The sequence below is a fragment of the Pezoporus flaviventris genome, unplaced genomic scaffold, assembly GCF_033815535.1.
Source record: "Pezoporus flaviventris isolate CSIRO_AGI_PZ_B2104156 unplaced genomic scaffold, CSIRO_AGI_Pfla_v1 ptg000037l, whole genome shotgun sequence".
NCBI classification, from domain to species: domain Eukaryota; kingdom Metazoa; phylum Chordata; class Aves; order Psittaciformes; family Psittacidae; genus Pezoporus; species Pezoporus flaviventris.
In genome coordinates, this window is record NW_026892585.1 from 13,911,697 (window position 1) to 13,932,150 (window position 20,454).

General features: G+C 43.7%; 1 protein-coding gene across 2 annotated transcripts in view; it reads right to left on the reverse strand.

The window, feature by feature from the left end:
• Window positions 1–5,108: 5,108 nt before the first annotated feature.
• FKBP9 (FKBP prolyl isomerase 9) overlaps window positions 5,109–20,454 on the reverse strand; it is a 30,037-nt gene continuing 14,691 nt past the window's right edge. For both annotated transcript variants that reach the window (XM_061464747.1, XM_061464746.1), the window contains exons 2-10: window positions 17,112–17,257; window positions 16,347–16,536; window positions 15,258–15,403; window positions 14,123–14,312; window positions 12,441–12,586; window positions 11,071–11,257; window positions 8,591–8,736; window positions 6,964–7,127; window positions 5,109–5,607 (exon numbers count right to left, since the gene is read on the reverse strand). In XM_061464747.1, the coding sequence (XP_061320731.1) occupies window positions 5,425–5,607; window positions 6,964–7,127; window positions 8,591–8,736; window positions 11,071–11,257; window positions 12,441–12,586; window positions 14,123–14,312; window positions 15,258–15,403; window positions 16,347–16,536; window positions 17,112–17,199 (1,440 nt within the window). In that variant the 5' untranslated portion in view covers window positions 17,200–17,257 and the 3' untranslated portion in view covers window positions 5,109–5,424. The remainder of the gene's footprint in view (window positions 5,608–6,963; window positions 7,128–8,590; window positions 8,737–11,070; window positions 11,258–12,440; window positions 12,587–14,122; window positions 14,313–15,257; window positions 15,404–16,346; window positions 16,537–17,111; window positions 17,258–20,454) is intronic.

Consider the following 20,454-nt stretch of genomic DNA (forward strand, 5'->3'; position numbering starts at 1 on the left):
ACATCTTCAACTAAGTCAGGTTGCACAGAACCACAACAAGCCTGGCATTGAACAATGCCAGGGATGGGGTATCCACCACCTCTTTGGGCAACTCGTGCCAGTGTTTCATCACCCTCGTAAAATACTCCTTCAGGAAGTGTGTCCCCTGTACTGAACGCATGACTGTACCTCCCAGCATCATGTACAGAATGATACAGCTTAATATAGCCACAGCTTCAGAAGCTTACTCTGATCTGTTGCAGAAGTTAAAGGTGGTATTGTTACCCTGGTCCTAAAGAGGTCTTGGCTGTATTAGCTCTATTCATTAATAATATAGAGGCAGTCATGTAACTTCCCTAACATGCAATATGGTCATTGTTCCCCTTTGCTTGCTTTTATACACAGCAGGATCTGTGCCATCTTCCATTCCTTAAGGAATACATATACAGGAGAGCCTAGATGAGCATACTCTCCCACCACCAAGTAATAGACCTCTTACTAAACAGCCTCTTTCTCTCCAACTTGTGGTCTGTTATCTAAATTCTGACATGGTAGCACCAGCCACATTCAGTCCCAATCAACAGACTGACATCTGTTACAGCCACTGGAACTTTTCCAAGGAGGCAAGATGGGGGTAGTTTCTTTACCCCACCTCTGTCTCTGCAGTGAACTGAAATTTAACCATCCACATATTCCAAATGCATGGCAGAGGCATGCATTGTCACAGGCAGAGACTGCTTGAGAGGTGATGTCCTCCTTGTATGCAACCTACAGTCATGTAATTCCTTACTCGTGGCACAGGGGCAGCCAGATCCCCACAAGTGGGACCTTAGAAGCCATCCATTTGTGCAGAAAACCACTTGAACCGTAAGACAACCAAGGCGAGGACAGTGTCCTGGCTGCCTTCCCTTTAGAGCCATGACTCAGGCAGCCGGACACTGAAGAGCTGGAAGCACCCTGGTCATGCCAGTGACAGAAGACCACGGCAGCAGCAGTAGCTGCCTCAGCCCTGACCTGCCAAGAGCCTGTCAGCCAAAGCCAGAACAGGGAGAGCTTGAAAGCAGTGAGAGCTGCTGAGTCAGTGGCACTGAGAGAGCTGCTGATCACTGGTACACACAAACACACAGAACCAAGTGCTGCAGCTTATGTGTGACTGACAGGAGCAAGTCACAGTACAACCATCCAAGGAGGGTCTGGATGGTTATACTGGAAAACAGGAAGGGAAGGAAGGAGCAGCCTTCTGCACAGTCATCTTCTGCCTTTAGCAGTCTACATTTTGGTTACAGGCACCTACAAAACTTGTTAGCTGAGCTAACATCAAGGTTTGAGCAGGGGGAGAGTTGGTGGTTCTGGGTTTTAAACAAGCAGTCATGCTGGCTCTTTGTCAGAGCTGCCAAATAGAAGTCCAAAAGGCAAAGGCCTTCTCACAAACACCACGGAGCCAGGATGCACTGCTTACTCAACCAGTCTCTGCTTGCAAGGGGCTAATTACCATGCATTACCCCCAAAGTCTACACTGGGACAAAGTTTTCCGTTTACAGGTGGGTTACCTTTGGAATACAGATAACAGTTAAAATGTAGAGCATGTGAGAAGTAGCTGATAGCCACAGCTCCACGGCACAAGATCTGGCAGTAACACACTCTCTGGCACAAGATCATTCTGGCTACAAGTGTAACAGAGTTCCCTCACCCCCCAGACCATCAGTGAGAAGGTGTGAGACTGGTCTCTGGTGGGCAGGACTGTCCTGCCTCAGGATTTCACATAAACTCACTGGTCCTCCTGCCAGGATTCTTCCTCAGGCTCACCCATCCCAAACCATCACTCCTTCAGCATGATGAGGATCTCATTGTACAACTCACCCATAACTGGGGGGGGGGGGGGGGGGGGGGGGAAGAAAAACAACCAACCAAACCATACACAATAGCACAGACAGAGCAATATGGAAAAGCATTGGGCAACATCTTTAAAAGCAGTTACCCAAGCAGATCTCCAACCACATCTTAATCAGAGCTACTGAAATGACTATTCAGCCTGCCCAGAACCCAAGTGTATCAGAAGGGATCACTTGATGGTTTCCCGACTACAGGGATACTTTAAACTCCTTGCCTTGATAGAGGATTTCAGATCAACCGTGTCCCATGCATTATGTAAGGAAGATTTTCCAATCTCACCTCCAAGTAGGACAATGAATGGTCAGTCTCCAAACATCAGTCCACACTGACAATCACTGAAAGAAAAGGATTCTCACCCTCCCACTAGGAAAGCTCAGACCTCCTGCAGGGTTTTCACCTTCAGCCATTAAATCCTGTCAGTCTCAGACTCTGCATTAGGGGTCTGCCAGAACAGCAAACCTTTTCTAGGTCATAGGAGCAACTGAGCCATATTTCAGTCATCTGATAGAGCCCATTTCCTGTTCAAAGGGGATCTGTACACAAAATAATTTACTTCTTGAGATAGCATACATGCAGCTTTTTTGAGAGAATAGGCACCAACACAACCAACCTGAATCAGGAAGTCCAGTTTAAAAAACCTACATAGTACTGTACAGTTTATCAACATCCTTTCATCATCCCACTGCCAACCATAGCTCTTGATTATATGGTAACCAGTGGAAAACATAAGATGCATTTTCAGATACCCTCCACTTTTTCTAAATCCCATCTTTTTGTTACACATCTATTGGCTAGAAATAAGAACTGATACATTCAATTCACACTGCCTTCCAAAATCATAAGCAAAATTAACTACAAACAGCATCATCACCGCAGCTCTTCCAGAAAGTCCAGTCCCTCTAATTGCTAACCAGATTCTACATTTAGTTTTGGGAAAGAGGTATTATTCACAAAATGTCTTTCCAAGTCAAGTTTCTAATCAGAAACATTTTGCAACACTGAAAGTGTATTTAACGTATGATTCAACTTAGAAAGAAAGGTATCATACATTTCCCAGATCATTCTGTTGGAGCCAAAAGAGTCTTATTTAAAGTTTAAAGCAAGGAATAAGCAACAAAGTTAAGTGAATTTATAAGTTTTTTGACTCTACTCACAGTATCTGTTCTGTCTCTAGCACATGTCCAAGATCAAGTACTGGGGACCTCTACAGGTTTACAGTTTCCTCCTAATCAGTTACACAGCAGAAAGCACCTCTGTCCAGTTAGGACAAGAAAAACACACAATATAAATACCTGAATTTCTCTGGATGTGCACCCATGTCCCCTTCCTAGTAAGCCTCTAATAACTCCACAACCAACCTCCACCTTTGACTACGGGCAGCTGCCTTTCATCAGCTGGCTACTTAATGGGAATCAGGTGCCCAGGCTGGGAACCTGGCTGCTGCGTTACAGGAGCAGCAGCTGATTGCTGGAGTCTCTCCTTCCTTTGACATCACTTTTCATATGGCTATTAATGACATGACAAGAGTTATCATCAAGAGTTACTGAGGTGCTGGAGCAGGGCCAGAGAAGGGCAACGGAGTTGGTGCAGGGCCTGGAGCACAAGTGTGATGTGGAACAGCTGAGGTACCTGGGGGGTTCAGTCTGGAGAAGAGAAGGCTCAGGGGGGAAGGCTGAGGGGATCTTACCACTCTCTACAGCTACCTGACAGGAGGATGGAGCCAGGAGGGGGCTGCTCTCTGCTCCCAAGGAACAAGGGACAGGACAAGAGGAAACGGCATCAAAGCTGCACCAGCGGGGAGGTTTACATGGAGATGAGGAGCAATTCCTTCCCCCCAAAGGGTGCTCAAGCATTGGAACAGGCTGCACAGGGAGAGCACCAAACCTCAGACACAATGCCCAGGGAGGTTGCTTTCACTAACCTGAGGAATGAAACGTTGTTCCTTATAATCCTAGTTTAAAGCATTTTTCCTGAAGACTAATAGCAGTATTGCCCATACTCAGGTTAAGCCTGCGGTGTGCAGGAGGAGAGTGCTGCACCAAGGGGTCCTGCTTCCTCTCAAGCTCCCAAAACGGGGGGAAAAAGAAAACAAAGAAATGTTAGCAGTAATAATTCATCAACATTTTATTTAACAAAAAGATCAGTAACCCGACATTTAATGGTATCAAAACAAAATATTTCACTGCTCCTTCTATAACAACTGTATTAAAAACCCCAATACAAAATGTTTTCATCCAATTGAAATACCAGGTTTTAAAAAGCAGGTCTCGGGGAGCTCCCAACCCACACATACAGATCAAGAAAAGCAAGAAACTAGACACAAAGCAGATAATGGAACACAACTCCCCTTCTCCTTGTCCTCAACAGTGTCTCATCAGATGTGTGTTTGTGCTCTTTACATGCAGTGTACTGAGGGGGAATCATACTAAGGGGGTCTATGTTTCCTACTCAACAGCCTGCCATGTCTACAGACCTAATGGGTCCGTGTCTCGAGTACACCCCATTCCAGCTGCACTCCTAGGGCTGATCCGGTATGGAGGGATAGGCCAGAACCTTTGCAGACTCAGAGTTCTGTTCCTTGATTGTGTCACTGTCATTTTGGGTGTTTGCCATGCCAGACTGCTCTGCTCCAAGTCCTTCCTCCTCACTCTAACCATTCCCAATACAGGGGACAGATGCTCAACACAACATCAGTTGTGTCCCGTATTTATGACAGTATTTGGACCCCGGAATACTAATATCTGAAGTCTAACAAAACTATAAATAAGGTTGCAGCCAGGGAGGTGTGGGCATCGCTGTGGGGAACTGTTTGAACAGGCCAGCTAGAGTCAAGGTTATTAATGAACTACAAGGCAGCTGGTAGCAGACTTTTACTCCATCAGGTGAAAACCCAGCACACACATGGGTACAATTCTAGGCCTGTTTAATTTAATTCACAGCTTACGGAATTCTGCAATGGCATAGCTAGCAGCTGCATGCTCTGCAATTCGCATGTCAGATGGCAAATAGTCCTGGGAGTCTGTTCAGCTACTGGGAAGAGAGCTCATGCATTCTGAAAAGAGCTGGGCTCAACTGCTGCCCATTTTACAGGTTATTTTCATGGGAAATGTTTGCTGGTTCATTTTCCTGCACAAATATTTCACGTACAGAAGGTATCTTGAAATTCTTTTAAAAGCACTCGGTAAGTTTTTTCCCTACCACCCACCCATGCATCCATTCATCAGCCCATCCATCCCAAATGATTCACCCATCCCCCCTGTGTGTTGTTCAATGAGAACATCTAATCTTCAGCATAAAGCCAGGCCCTGTGGCTCAGGTCCAGCTGTATACTCTATCTGTTGGCACATCCTAACTTGAGGCACTGAACACTTTCTTCAAATAGACCTAATGATTCCAACTGCAAACCCTCTTCCCATGTAGCAGCCTGCCAGCACAGTGGACAGACGCAGGCTGGCTGAGTGCTGACCTTTCAGAAACATGCCCGCCCAAACCTCTTTCAGTACGCACGTTCAAACAGTAGCTCAGTTCAGGACTTCTTTGCTTTTTGGTTCTTTACAGTTCATCATGTCCTTCTTTGGCCTCCTGGTCCTTCAACTTGAATTCTTCAGCAGTAACTTTACCATTTCCATCCCGGTCTTGATTGGTGAACATGTTTTTCACAATCTTTTCAAAATCAAACCCAGGAGCTAGTTTTCCTTTACCCGAATCGACCTGAGCTTGTATGTACTCTGAAAACTGTGTGGAGAGAAAGGGGGAGAAAACAGCTCACAGTGAGACAGGCATTTAAAACTGAAAGAGTATTTACAAAAGCAGCACTTACCTGCTGTTGACTGTTAGCATTTTACTAAGTGTATGTAAAAGTACACACACATAATGCTAACAACCTAAACTGGACTAATCTGGACAGACACGTGAGGTTAAATTGCTCTTTGTGGATTTCCTCACTTACTCCAGTGGGTCCTGGACCCCTAACAAGAAAAGCTATTTTTCATAATTTAAGGGGAAAATGAGTTGAACAGAGAGTGACACAGAACATGGACGGGGTGGGTTAATTTCACAGGCCAATGCAAGCAGCTCACACTGTAAAAGAAACATCTGCCTGCATCTTACAAGAAACCACACATAATGAAAAAAGAGTGAAACAAGGAAATGAGACTTTGAGTATCAGAATACCATGAGATTTGCTAAAGTCTCTTCAGGCATTATGCCTCTGGCTTGCCTCCATAGTAAGAAAGGTTCCAAGGTTAGTTTTCCCTTAAAGTCCTTTTCCTGATATGTATGATGAAGTTATTCAATGTGATGAGACAACATCTGACAGAAGCCTTACTGCTGGCTTGCCAAAGACAAGAAGTCCACAGTCAAACACAACTTCAACTCCTGTGAGCTCTGGCACCTCTTGTTAAATAAGCTTCAGCAAGAAATGCTACTCCTGACATTAACTTACACCTCCCAGGTCAAGCACTTCTACCTCCTCAGCTTTTCCCTCTCCTCCTTGCTAGGTGACCAGAAGGATGTGCCAGCAACAGTCACATCCAACACCATTCATTCCCTAGGGTGCTGAAAGCACTTTTCTATTAGGCAAGAGCAAAAGTGGAGGTAAACACAAGAGAAGATGGAGAAGGAAGGAAAAGAAAGAGGTGGAAAAGAGTGCTAGGGGAAGGGAAAATGAGACTCTGGTTTTACCCCATTGGCTTGTTAAAACGCTCAAAAGCATCTCCTGCTGTTCCATAGGGCCCCAGCCCACCCTTTGAGTGCTGCTGGCAACAGTACTCCAGCGAGGAAGGACACGGAACAGAATGACAGAGAAAGGTGAAAAGAAAGAGTTACGAAGAAACTAAAAAAATACAATTCCTTTCTTAGCCATTCTTACATTACTTCTTTTTGGTTCCATCTCTAAGGCTAAATAACCACATTTTAATTGACATGTTGCCTTCCTGTTGACAACAAACACCATGTCAAAGAAGAGGGGAAGAGGAGTGGAAGAGGAGAGATCCCATTCTTCAACATCTGCAGTGATGGTGTTAGAAGAAAGCACCCTGATGATGGTAGTAGGAGAAAATCACTGCAGGTGTTCTCATTGTTTCAGCTTACCTCCTCCAAAAGAACCTCTCCATCGTGATTCTGGTCTATTTCTTCAAACAGATTAGGAGAGACTTCCCCATTCCACACAAACATGTACCCTTCGGGCAAGCCAGACACCAGCTCCAGCAGTTCGATGTCAAAAACCAGTACAGCACTACCCGGCACTTCTCCTTCTGTCACAACAAATGGCAGAGGGGCATGATCCTCTCTTACACTGAAGGATGTATATCCTTTCAATCCATAACTAAATTTCTCTTCCTCCTCCAACAGCACCTTCTCTACTGCAACCCCCAAACCCCGTGATCCCAAACCACCCAATCTTCCTGTTCACTTCAGCAGAGGTGACCAAGACATGAAGGAAGCTTTCAGAATAAAACTGCATCCTTTTTTTTGTTTGTTTTTACTTATAAAACTGTATAAAACATTTTATCTCCCCCATACACTGTGTATTGAGGTGCTAACTGACACTCAGGAGTGCTGCAGCAGCTTGAGACGCTGAAACCATGGAAGGAAGGAGTTTGATTTATTCTTGATAAAGAAAATGGAGGTCATCTCTAACTTCTGCCCAGTAACAAACAAGCAAATCTCTTCAGGTACCTGTGTACTCACCAAGGCACTAGCAACCATCCAGCGATTCAGACCATGGGTAGCAAATGTAATCTGAATGATGGCAAATACCTGTGACAGGTATTTAACACAGCAGGCTTCTTATGAGACTTTCAATTTATTACATAGAACTACGCAATTTTATGTAATAATATATATAATACTCATACTTTTCCATGGAAGACAGGTACAAGTGAAAATGCTTCCTTATTTCTTATCACAAATTAATTCTCCATTAAGCCTGGCACATAATGCCTGACAGTCTTTATAAAACACAAACTCTTCTGGAGCTATTCTGAGAACACAGCAACTTCTGCAATTGTTTCCATACACATGAGAGTTTGTTGGTGATCTCCTGACTCCTCTTCCTCAAGTCTTTTAACTCAGAGGACCAGTAGCAACCACACATCTTGGGATATGAAAGTTCTTGTCACTTCTGTATTGTTCTTTTTATCACTGTTGGCCCTGTCATTAAAACATGGATCGGCTTCAATGCTCTAAACCAGAGCAAACTGCCTTAAACATGTTGGTGTTGGTGTTTCAACAGCACTGATCCCATTTCACATCTCACATTTGACTTAACGTAGTTTCTTGAGGTTTGAGTTTTTCTTTGAATTTTTTATCATATCAGTGCGGAACAGGCCCCTTCAGTTTTGTTTCCCGGATAACATGTGGCATGTCCAGGCATGAGTATCCAATTCCCCATCACAGAGAGCAACTGTCTACCTCCTTCTGCAACAGAGTTCCTGGATCATACTATAACAGAGCAACATTACTGGGGCGCGTGTTCCCTTTTGTACTGGGATGGGCTATGGACCACAGGAACAGTGACTTAAAACACAGCACAGACAGTATGTTCATTTCATTCACGAAGGGGGGGGGAATCCTAACGCAATGACATGAAAAACCTCTTAAAAAAATCCCATTAAGGAGCTCACCCTAAAGCACAGCAAATAACAAACCTTGTGTACTTGTGTTTCAGTTACTCAAGAGATGCTAAGTGGATGTGCATTAGGATTCACTCACTTACCAACTCCATCTTCTCCATACCCAAGATGAGGTGGAATAACAACAGTTCGGCGCTCCCCAACACACATGTCTTGCAGACCCATGTCCATCCCCACCACCACCTGCCCAGATCCCAGAACTATGTTGTAGGTCTTGCCGAGGCTGTGTCTGGAGAGGAAGGGAAGAAGAAGAAGAATTATAGAAGCCCTCAACATACAGTAGAGGATTTCTGTTGTTCCAAATTACCACAGAAATAGCAGTTTCTAGTTAGTGTCCTGCCATTACCAAAAATTAACTACATGCCCAGTGCTCTGTTCTACCAAGCAGTTACCTGAAGTTGTTCCCAAGGTAGCAAGTTATGGCCAACACCAAACAGAAGCGTCCCTACTGCTGACAGGTCCTCTGATACTAAAATGATAGGCTTCTTAAATGAAACCCAATTAAAATCATTAATCCCGCCAACTAAACCCCCAAGGTATTTTATCTCAAAACAAGGCTTTTGCCTTTCACATATTTTTAACTAATGAAGTTGGCTTTTTTAGCAGATATCCATATTCCAGAGCTATATTTGTCCCAGAACTACCAGCCCATGAGGATCAGGGTGCATTCACATGGATCAGCCAGCCCTGTAATAAAATCAGCCACTACAGCACAGCAGTCACTGAACCAACACAACATGGAAGTATCTCACATACTACTACTGCTATTTAACCACATTATATTTTGAATTTTACCTTGCTGCTGGTGGCTTGTTTCTAAAATTAGAAATCATCACAAGTTAAAGTGATTCTAAAAGCAGAGCCTGCAATGTTAAGACTTTTTACGTGGTACATGTCACAACAGCAGAACCTAGATTTAGGTTAGACATTAGGCAGAAGCTCTTCCCTGTGAGGGTGGTGAGGTGCTGGCACAGGTTGCCCAGAGAAGCTGTGGCTGCCCCATTCCTGGCAGTGCTCAAGGCCAGGTTGGACGGGGCTTGGAGCAACCTGCTCTAATGGCAGGGGGTTAGAACTGGATGAGCCTTCAACCTTCCAACCCAAACTATTCTGTGACTCTACGATTCTATGACCCTTTCTCCTGTTGGTCTCCTTTGGTTATCTGGCCTGGCAGTACCACCACAGAATATTCTGGTTTATTTGGAAAGAAAACAATTCAGTGGTTTTGAGGTCAGCCTTAAAATTAGGAGCATAAGATACATGATCTTTGGTTCTCTACAAACTGCTTAGAATAAGACAGTCTCCACATCCCTTACTTCCTGCTACAAAATGAGCATTCCTGCCATATAAAAGGTGTTTTGATTCCAAACACATTTCTTGCATACATACTCGCCTACAGCATCACATTAAGAGCTTCAATGTCAGCCAGCTTTTCAGCTCTGCAAGCTATGGTGTACACTGTGAAAACTACAAACTGCTTCCTATATTAATTATAACCTGTTTAAGAATAGCTTTTCCCAACTTCCCTTCCAAAAACAAATCTTCCAACCTAAATAACGATCACTTGCGCTACCCAAAAGATGAAGGTGGGGAAAAAAAAGTAGCAGAAGCATTCTTGTAGCTGCAGCAACCAGTGCCATGGGCTCACTTCAGTTCTATATGAGACAGACTGGAGCAGTCTCTTACTTCCCTCATGAACCTACTGTTAACAGGAAGGAGGAAATGATCATTACCATCGCAATCAGGCTCTCTGACAGTTTCTCCATGCTGACACCACAACACTACAATAAAGGAAAACTAGCACCCAAGTGTGCTCCAAATGTGATTGGTGACCACTGACTGTATACCACACTCAAGACAGCTTTAACAAGCCCTATACCATATGCACCTATCAGACCTCTCTTGGGAGCACTGAACCCACACAGAGAGCAAAACCTGCCCAAGAAACTGAACACACTCAGGCAGTTCATTCACACTGAAATCAATGTCACTCTAGTAGGACTGGCCCAGGCACCTGAACTGCCACACAGACAACCTCCTTCATCACTCCACTTGTAGTGTCTATATTCTTCTCCAACACACTCCTACACCTTCTTTGTTCCCAGTTCTCTCATTATGCTATAGAATCATATAATCATAGAATCAATGGGGTTGGAAAAGGCCTTTATATGATCAAGTCCAACCATTCCACAGCACTGCTAAGGCCACCACTAACCCATGGCACTGAGGGCCTTATCATGTGTGAACTCTTCCAGGGATGGTGACTCCAGCACTGCCCTGGGCAGCCTGTTCCAATGCCTGAGCACCCTTTGGGGAAAGAATTATTTCTAATCTCCATCTAAACCTCCCCTGGTGCAGCTTGAGGCCATTTCCTCTTGTCCTGTCACTAGTTTCTTGGGAGCAGAGACCAGCCCGCTCCTGGCACCATCCTTCTGTCAAGCAGTTGAGAGTGATAGGGTCCCCCCCTGAGCCTTCTCTTCTCCAGACTAAACCCCTCAGGTCCCTCAGCCGCTCCTCATCACACTTGTGCTCCAGGCCCTCAACCAGCTGCCAGGGATATACTTACGTTGAGTCTAGCAAAGTACCATCCAGGAGTGAAGCATTGTAGTGATACTTCAAGTAATCCCCTTTCTTACTCAGAACGGTGCAGTTGGAAGGTTTATAGTTCACAGTAATGCTGACTGAATCTGAGGGGTTGTGGAAGTCAACCACATGGATGTCAAAGACCAGCACTGCAGATCCTGGAATCTTCCCTAAATAGGAATAAAATCAGGCAAGTACAGAAAGAAATGGTACCCAAACAGGCTTATGATGGCCAGGTTCTGCATCCCACAGGAATATGTATTCCCACTACGCTTGCTACCAAGTAATTTTGCTCTTCTCATTCAGAATTAAAGGATTATTTCTCCTCTGTGTGCAACTAATGCAAGCTGTATCCAGTGAAGGAGAAGCAGTGGAAAAGCACTAAAACCTCAGTTCAACGGTGAAGGAAAAAAAATGCATTACTCTGAATTTGAAAAATACACTGATATGAAGCAACAACCAGGTATTTCCTGTGACCGTCCCAAATAACTGATTTGTGTTTCATGTACCAATTCATTACTGAGCATCAAAATTCCCGTAGGACTTCACATACTTCAAGGAATGCCATAATGTCTAAAAGGTGATGTTTCCTTATAACATCCTGACAGCAAAGCAACTTCTTCCTCCTCCCAGGACAATGTGCAACTGCATTACCAGGACTAACAAGACACATACTGATCCAGGAACGGGAATTGTTGGTAAAGGAGTCTGATTCCCAAATCAATGGCATAGAATTTGCAGTCCCAAAGGAGAGGCCTTTTTTCTAAGTCACTTTTCCCAAGTAACATCCCAGGAGGTACCTTTTGAAACACCAGCCTTAGGTCTGTGATCAGTGTGAAGGGTTACTACCTTCAACCTCTCACACCAATCTTTGTGGGTACTAATGACTTTTCCCAAAGGGATGTTAATTGCATGTTACACACACACTTCACCGTTACATTCATCCACCCTTTACAGGTTTAGGAATCCACAAAACCTGTGTTGGTGGAAAGGATGGCGAAGAAGCCACAATGAATTCCTTCAGCACACAGAGCTTTTGCAGACATTCAGGAAGGAAGGAAGGAAGATCTCACCCTGCAGAGCTCCTGGCACCTAAGTGCCAGTCTGTCTGAGCCACCCATCATCCAAATGAGTTCAGGTCACCAATGACATGTGAGGCTGTTCCGCATTCTTCCTGTCCTATTAGTTAATTAAACTCATTCTGCAAATCGTGGGTGTAATCCTGTCAGCTCTATGCCCACAAAATAACAACAGTCTTTAAATGCCAAAAAAAGGGGAACTACATACAAATGCACTCAACAAGAAAGGAAACATCATTAATTACAGAAGCCTCAAATGAAAAGTGAAGCTCACCTCTTCCTTCTTCTCCATATCCAAGGTGAGGGGGGATGATTATTCTCCTTTTTTCACCAGTGCACACACCAAGCAAACCTTCATCCATTCCAGCAATGACATAACCTTGCCCAACATAGGTGTCATACGTGCGATTCCGCGAGTAGCTAGGGGAAATGCATGTTAGCAGTGTCAGGTGTGCTCCAGCAAACACAGAACCTTGCAGCAGATTTGCAATACAATTCTGAAAGCAGTTCAGGTCATTAATTAGCACCTAAGAAGCACAATGCAATCACCATGTTCAATGAATGTAGGCCACCAGGTTTCATCAGTCAGTGACGTGTGCATCACTCACTAACTGGCACTGGGACCCTGGCTAGGATACAGCTTATCTGCAAACACATTCCTACCATACCTGGAAAGAAAATCTCACTTATTTCTGTATTTTAGATTAAACCATGTTTTGATAAGTAACTGAAAAAAATCAGCTTTTTTCTTTAAGTTTTCCTCTGCCCTGACTCTACTTTAGTAAATGCTATCAACTAGATGTAGTTTATGTTCATTTTCACAAGACACTCTTCAGACTATCTCATTTTGCAACCACGGCTACGTAGTACAACTACTACAAGAAGGTGGGATGCACATGATTAAAATGAGTCACACCAACAAAACACTATCAATACTATCCCTCCCTTCCCACTATGCCAATCACTTCTGCGTAGGCTGAAGGATCTGCTTCAACACCTAATGACAGAAATAAAACAAGCCCATGACAACAAATGAGGTCTATTACAAGGATGTGCCTGTCTTCTGCCTTTCCTCAAGGCATGCTACATGAAGGCACAGCCCAAGGAAAGGAAGGTAGAAAGGTTTCAATTCATCTTTACAAGGTAACTCTGAAGAACAGCAAGATCAGGACAGACCCTGATGTAGTTCAACTCCTCTGAGTCCAGACAGCCGTGGCTGAGCTGCCATGGGGCAGTTCTGCAGCTCACTATTGCAGAAGGAAAAAACACAGCAGCTGTAGCAGTACTAAACACCCTTCCATGAGTTTATTTTTTAAAACATTTTACAATGGCTCATCTTCAACTCTTTTTGGCTACTTGTGCCAACTGTTCTGAAAGCTAGAGTGGAAAGTAAAGTACTGCTCATTGAAGAGCAAACAAAAGTGGCAGGAAGCTACAAGGGTATTTCTTACTCATCATATAATCCTGTACACGAGTCTCACATGCCCACAGAGCTTTAAATTTGACACAACAGCAATCCCTCTTCCTTTACCACAGAAACCCCATCACTGAGTTCAGTCCTGAAAGAAATCAGCCTTCAAAATGCAGTTTTCAAGCGCAACTGGAAAGAGCTTCTTGAGATTCAGTGGGAATCACTGATCTGTTCTCTCTTCAGTAGTATCACCTATGTGGCAAATAAGCTCTATGGGGCAAAGAGTCTTCAGGCACGTGTCTGAAGCATACATAGCTTCACGAGGTGGATCACCACCCCTAGATGGCGTTTGTGATACTGTCATAACACAAAGAGGTCTTTGTCTTCCTTCCCATATTGAAAGTTTTCTTTGAGGCTTTTAAGAAGACTCCAAATCCACTTAATAATTGCAAAAACGAAGGAAAAGCAAATAACTGGATATGTTATGGACAAAACAGACAAGTTAAATTGCAAATGGGATCTGAAGGGCTGAACCATCTGGTTACCTGGAATCAAACAGTGTGCCATCCAAGAGTGTGCCATTGTAATGGTACCGGAGGAAGTCTCCTGCCTGGCTCCTCCGCTCGCAAGACTCAGGCACCTGCTGGTTCTCAATAGCAATGCCATCTTTGGGGTTATGGAGGTCTAGCAAAACCACATCAAAGACAAGGGAAGCTTGGCCAGGTATCTCCTTACCTACAGAAGTGTTGGAGCAGAAAACTGGTAAGAAACAGCTGACTATCAAGCACCTCCCCTCCCAAAATAAATCAGCATAATCTGCTTATAGTCAGTCATTTTCAGTGGGTTTGTCACTCAGTTCTTCAACTCAATTATTTCCTTCTGTTCCTACTGTGATAGCACTGCTTCACTAAGAATAGCCTCTTCAGCAACACCTACTTTAGTCAATATAGCTCCATCTGAGCTGTATGGTTTAGTCTACCAGTATTTCCAACACACTCCATGAAAGTGCATAAAATAACCATTAGAAGAAATACGTGGCACATCCATTCTTCCCATCATGTTAATATCAAAACAGGAGACCACATGATGGAGTTGAAGAAGGGTAAACTGAGTATCTCAGTGAAAAAGTACCTTTCCATCAATACACAAATTACAGCATGGGTTGCTTTGACTGAGAACCATTAAGATCAAAACCCAGCTCCACACAGGTTTTGTTATTCACGGAGATGGCTATCACAGTTAATGGTAATGAATTCATGGAAGGGGTATGAAACCTTGGATCCACAGACATATCCTTAAATATTTGAGCAGAGAAAGAATTTAAGGATGAGTTCCAAACTATACTTAACTGCCCCCTCATTTAACATGGGCACCTCTGTGTATGACCTGCAGGCTGCATACAGCCTCATAGGCCAATTAATCCATCTTGCAGATTATATTTTCTGACTAAAATTTCAGTATACAAAGATTACAATTTTATCAAAAAAAAAAAGACTACTTGTACTTTCTAACCAGTCCGATCCTGCATATAATACATTTTGAACCTCTCTCTCCACCACTTTGTTCCATCAGTACAAAGTATGAATCAGTAATAATGCTGCCCATAAAGTTAAAATACACAAATACAAGTTTGTTTTAAAATATGAATTACTTAGATTAAAAGATAATAATAACTTTTACCATCTCCTTCTTCTCCATATGCCAGGAAAGGTGGTATTGTGATAATGCGCTTCTCTCCTACACACATTCCCAAGAGACCCTGGTCCATACCAGGAATCAGCCACCCAATTCCCACATAAGTATCGTAAGTCCGCATCCGATTATGGCTAAACAAGAAAACAGAAACACAAACAAAACATGACTAAATGTTAGACAGCCCCAGGAAAGAACAGCATTAACCTTTAAAAGCCCCATGCTATGCACAGTATCACCAGCAGTGTGCCTCGGTGGCCAAAGACAACAGCATCCTGGCCTGTACCAGCAGTGACCTTGCGCTGCACCAGGGAAGGTTTTAGACTGGATAGCAGGAACAATGTCTTCACAGAGAGGGTGCTCAGGCATTGGAGCAGGCTGCCCAGGGCAGTGCTGGAGGGCATCCCTGGAAGCAATCACACACCATGTAGACGAGGCCCTCAGTGACATGGGTTAGTGGTGGCCCTGGCAGTGCTGGGGGAACAGTTGGACTTGATGATCTTTTCCAACTTTGTTGATTCTATGATATAACTCACAAGTTGCCACTCTGAAAATACTGTTCCTTGACTGACCAAGGGCTGGCTGGGAGTGCTTAGCTATTTCAGGAACCTAGCAGAGGTTTTGAAAATGTCTCACAAACCTAATGGCAGCTGTTATTACAGCATTATCTTCCACCAAACTTCAATGAAGTCCACATGCTGCAAACTTAAAATCTTAACATGAAAGTTTTAGTAGCTCAGTTTCATTATGAACTCTGCTTAGTTTATAAAGCTTGTTTCTAACTTGAACTGCTATGCTGCAGTGGTTACAGAAATTTTGAGCTGGCTGCAATAAATAGTGATCTGGGTTTGTAATGCCCATGAAGAAATAATGTACTGTTTTACTGGTTTGAGTCAGTACCTCTCTCCTATAACCCCTAAATAAGTTACTGACACTCAGATGATGCTAGCTTTAATTTCCTGTGTTTCTCAGCAATTAACATCAGTTGTTATACCAGTGAAGGGGGAGGAAATTATGGGTTTAAGTGACATGAGATACCTACTAAAATACACAAAGACACACAGCCCAGCTGCATACCTTGAATCAAACAGGGTCCCATCTAGGAATGTTCCATTGTAATGGTATCGTACAAAGTCAGACACCTGGACTGTTCGAGGACACTTCTCAGGTTTGAAGTAAGTCTGAACCTGCACTTCATCCTCCAAGTTCCAAAGATCTATCAGGAGCACATCGAAATGGAGCACAGCATTGGGGGGTATCACACCAGCTGCAAAAGCAAAACAACACAATCAATTTCATTTCCCTTTTTCTAGGGGAAAAAGGGAACAAATCCATGCATATCCTAAAAAAACAGGCACAGTATACACCCTTCTCCTTGTAATGCCTATACCCCTCCGGCCCCTTGTCACTGTTGCAGCTGCTTACGGAGGGGGTATCTGGCAACATGAATTGTTATCAAACATGTCCATCAGGCAAACTGATCTTGATTTAGCATTTGTTGACTGTCTGTAGAGCAAGGCTGATTCTGGCACTGACAAGACCTTGTGCAGTACTGCCATGACAAACCACAGTAAGTATTTAACATCAAGGCAGGTATAAATAAATAGTGAACTTTGGTAGCAAGCTTAATTTGCTGAAGGTCCTGTAGAGTCAACAGCTCTTCCTTCAGCATGCAGAGGGAGCCTGGTGAGATTAGCCAGGCTTAACAAACACCCCTGAGCAGGGGAAAACCTCTCTGAAATTCACTACTTGCCATTTCTACTCCTCTGTGCCTCCATCCTCTATCTGCTCTTCTGAATCCCCTGCAAAATCAACTCCCTGCTGGCCCAGTGCTGTACTTACAGACACCTTCACTTCCATAGGCGAGCTTGGGGGGGATCTGCACAAAGCGCCGCTCGTTCACGCACATGCCGACCAGAGCTTGGTCCATCCCAGCAATAAGTTGACCTTTTCCCACAAACACATTGAATGTGGATCCTCTGTCATAGCTAAAGGGGGAAAGGAGGGCAAAAACATTAGCAGCTCATTCTGGGCTTTGAGCAACCTGGTCTAGTGGAAGATGTCCCTGCCTGTGGCAAGGAGTTGGAGCTGGATGGGCTCTAAGGTCCCTTCCAACCTAAACCCTTCTACCATTCCACCACCCTGGGGAGTAACACCATAAATTACACCAGCTCGACAAGCTTTATAATCTGAGACATCATGGTTGGGGACTTCCTGTGGGAGAAGAGAGAAAGAGAAAAGATGCCTTTTTGAGTACTAGTTCTGAGATTGGTCAGTGGTTGGTTATTTTCTCCAGCTGGTTACTTATTTTTCTCCTCCACATTCCCATCCCTCACTTAAGGCATAGAGACATGCTTTAAACAACAACTTTAACTGATCAAGAATCAAGAGAGCTAAACGATCTTCCACTGTGATAACACATGAACTTTTGACAGACAAAAGCAATGATGCTTAAATGATCGCTTCTCAGAGAGGCTGGAGAACATCAGCATTGCCACAGCAGAACACTAACATCAGCTTACATGGTTTGGTTGACCACCTTAACTCTGCACAACGATCCCCTTGGCTGTGCCTGAATTACTGCTGCTATTTGACAGTCTGAAGCGATGTATAAACATACAGCAGGAAGTATTTCAAAAGCTTCATGCCTATTTTTAAGTCTTTGCTGCTCCCATTTTCTCAAATTCCTTTTATAATTCAAAGGACTTTATTTTAGTTCTCAGATAAAGGCAGCCCTGAAGAAAATAAGTTAATACAAAAGAAATGCTTGTGCCTCTCTTCTGCTGAAACTCTCTGGAAAGCAGCCAGGAGCTAGATATTGCTAGGGAAATGATGTCAAACTTTCCTTCCAGGACCATACACATCACTTCCACAACACACTGAGCCTCCCAACAGTCCCAGAGTGTCAAATCCCTCAAGTATCTCTCACTGAGCGACCTCTCTGTTTGCTCCATCATTTTTTCTTCTGGCAACCATTTCCCTTAGAACAGACAACCCTCTATACAGAGCACCGTACAGAGCACTCACTTTTGGTTGCACAAATATCCCTATTCCCAGGCAAGGGTGGAAAATATTTAAATCAGCTCCTGCCAAATCCTGTTATACACACAAAAACATAATGAAGGTGTTAAGACCAGTAACAGGTTCTAAGAAACCAGATATAAACCTACAGTCAAGAAGACATTGATGCTCAGCAGAAAACAGGGCAAAGCAGTGAACGGATCATGCAGCTCTGCAGGAGTGACTGCAGATTCCTTAAAAATAAGCAAAATTATTAGTTTCTGTTAGTAGAAATTCCCCAATTAACAGCAGATGACTGGGCAAGTCAGTTCAGACTTGAAACTGCAGATCATTTTATGGCCAGGGAAATAGAAGTGCAAATACTGATGAGGAGGAAAAAAATAAACAGACACACAATAAACATAAAGAATAAATTATAATAATAAAAAAGAATATACGATTATAAAGAATAAACTAAGACTCTGTCAATAGCCTGGTAGGAAGAAGAGCAGGATGACCACCTCTGCTTGGAAATACAGGAAAATAGTCTTAAACTGCAAGAATATTTTCAGTAGCTGAGGAAGAAACAAAGTAAAACTACCCTTAGCTCAACACCCAGAGCATTTTCTAGGCCAATTTCATAGCAGTGTTTGACTAAACTGATGCTGGCAGTAACTTTCAGGAGCTTAAAAAAAAAAAAACAATCAACAGGTAGCAATGCAGATAAGTAGAAAAATGAGCTTTTCAATAGGCCAATTTTAGTATATATTGACTGTCTGCAGGGAACACTAAATATTTTATGACAAATACTCAAAAATACTTCTTCCATTAACCTATAGAACATAAACCCCTCCTCATTTTCCATTGTCTTAACATGACAGATCACTGCCATTGATATTAAAAATAGACCATATTTAGTGAATAACAAACACTTATGTCAGTGTGAGAGAAAGCAATACGAGCCAAACAAACCTGACTTTCTGCACCCTCTTGACATGAAGGTGGCCATACAGACACTCAAGTTAGATTAGACTCTCACTGATGTTACTGGTTTACTGATATATTTAGAGGACTGAAAGGGATAAACGCTGTGCAGTTCTGCACAGCCTGCTCCTGCTCCAAATGACAAAGAACTTGGACTTAAATGAAAGCCAGCACCTGGGAAGACCCTCCAAGCACCCTGCCTGGGCGCAGACATGTGCTGATCCAGCTCAGCCCACCGTAAGCCTCAGTGTGTATCTGCAGAAAGCAGAAGCACACTTCTTAGTACACGGCTGGTTTCCCAATTGCCACATATTTGTAAAATGAGCCGTGAGGATGCCGCCTCTGTGTGTGCGTGTCCTCACATCTGCAGCTCAGGATGATTCTCCAGGAGTCTCACTTGCCAATGAGTTCACTGTCCTCGCTATGCCTCGTCACTGAAGCTGCACCAACTCCAGCTACTGCATCCCAAATGTTACCCGCAGAAGCACTGGTGAAGGGGCACTACCAGCCACTTCAGCTCCAGAGGAAGAGCTGAGCTTGCACCGAGGGACAGTTACTTCCCTGAGGCAGTAGATTTCTCCTTGAAGCACAAGGAAGATTACCAGGATTACTGAAAGACATTTTGTTTTTTCTTTCTGATCAGTGGTAATGAATGAAACAGGAAAAAAAAAACAAATAAGCCATGGGCAGCATCAACATTCCTCACAAGCGCCTGATCCCACTGTTTAGGCTGTCTGATCCTAAAATAACAGCAGGAAAGCAGCCAGGTTCTTCACTGTACATAGGTCAACTTATCCAAAAACGTTTATGGAAGCACAGCCTGATAACTCTTATATTTCTGGCAATGATAATGATTCAGAAATGTCTGTGTTCCAGAAGGTTTGAACCCGGAGAACACATACGAAACGTACAAAAAGAAACAGGCAGGGTACTGTGAGAGCCTCCAATACCCTATGTGCTCCTGTTTACCAGGCTAACCTAATATCCTTACGGTCTCCTCTCTTGGAGCACAAAGGTTCTGGTGGATGCATTGGAGAAGCAACTGGAAGAATGCAGTGGGGATCCGTCCGGGCACGCAAACCGCTGAGAACCGGACCCAGCCTCCATAGAGGTCTCTCTCACCCCAGTGCCCTGCAATCACACCCCAGCTCTTCACCCTTTCACATTCCAGAGACACCTTCCCATGAGAGCTCTCTGTTCT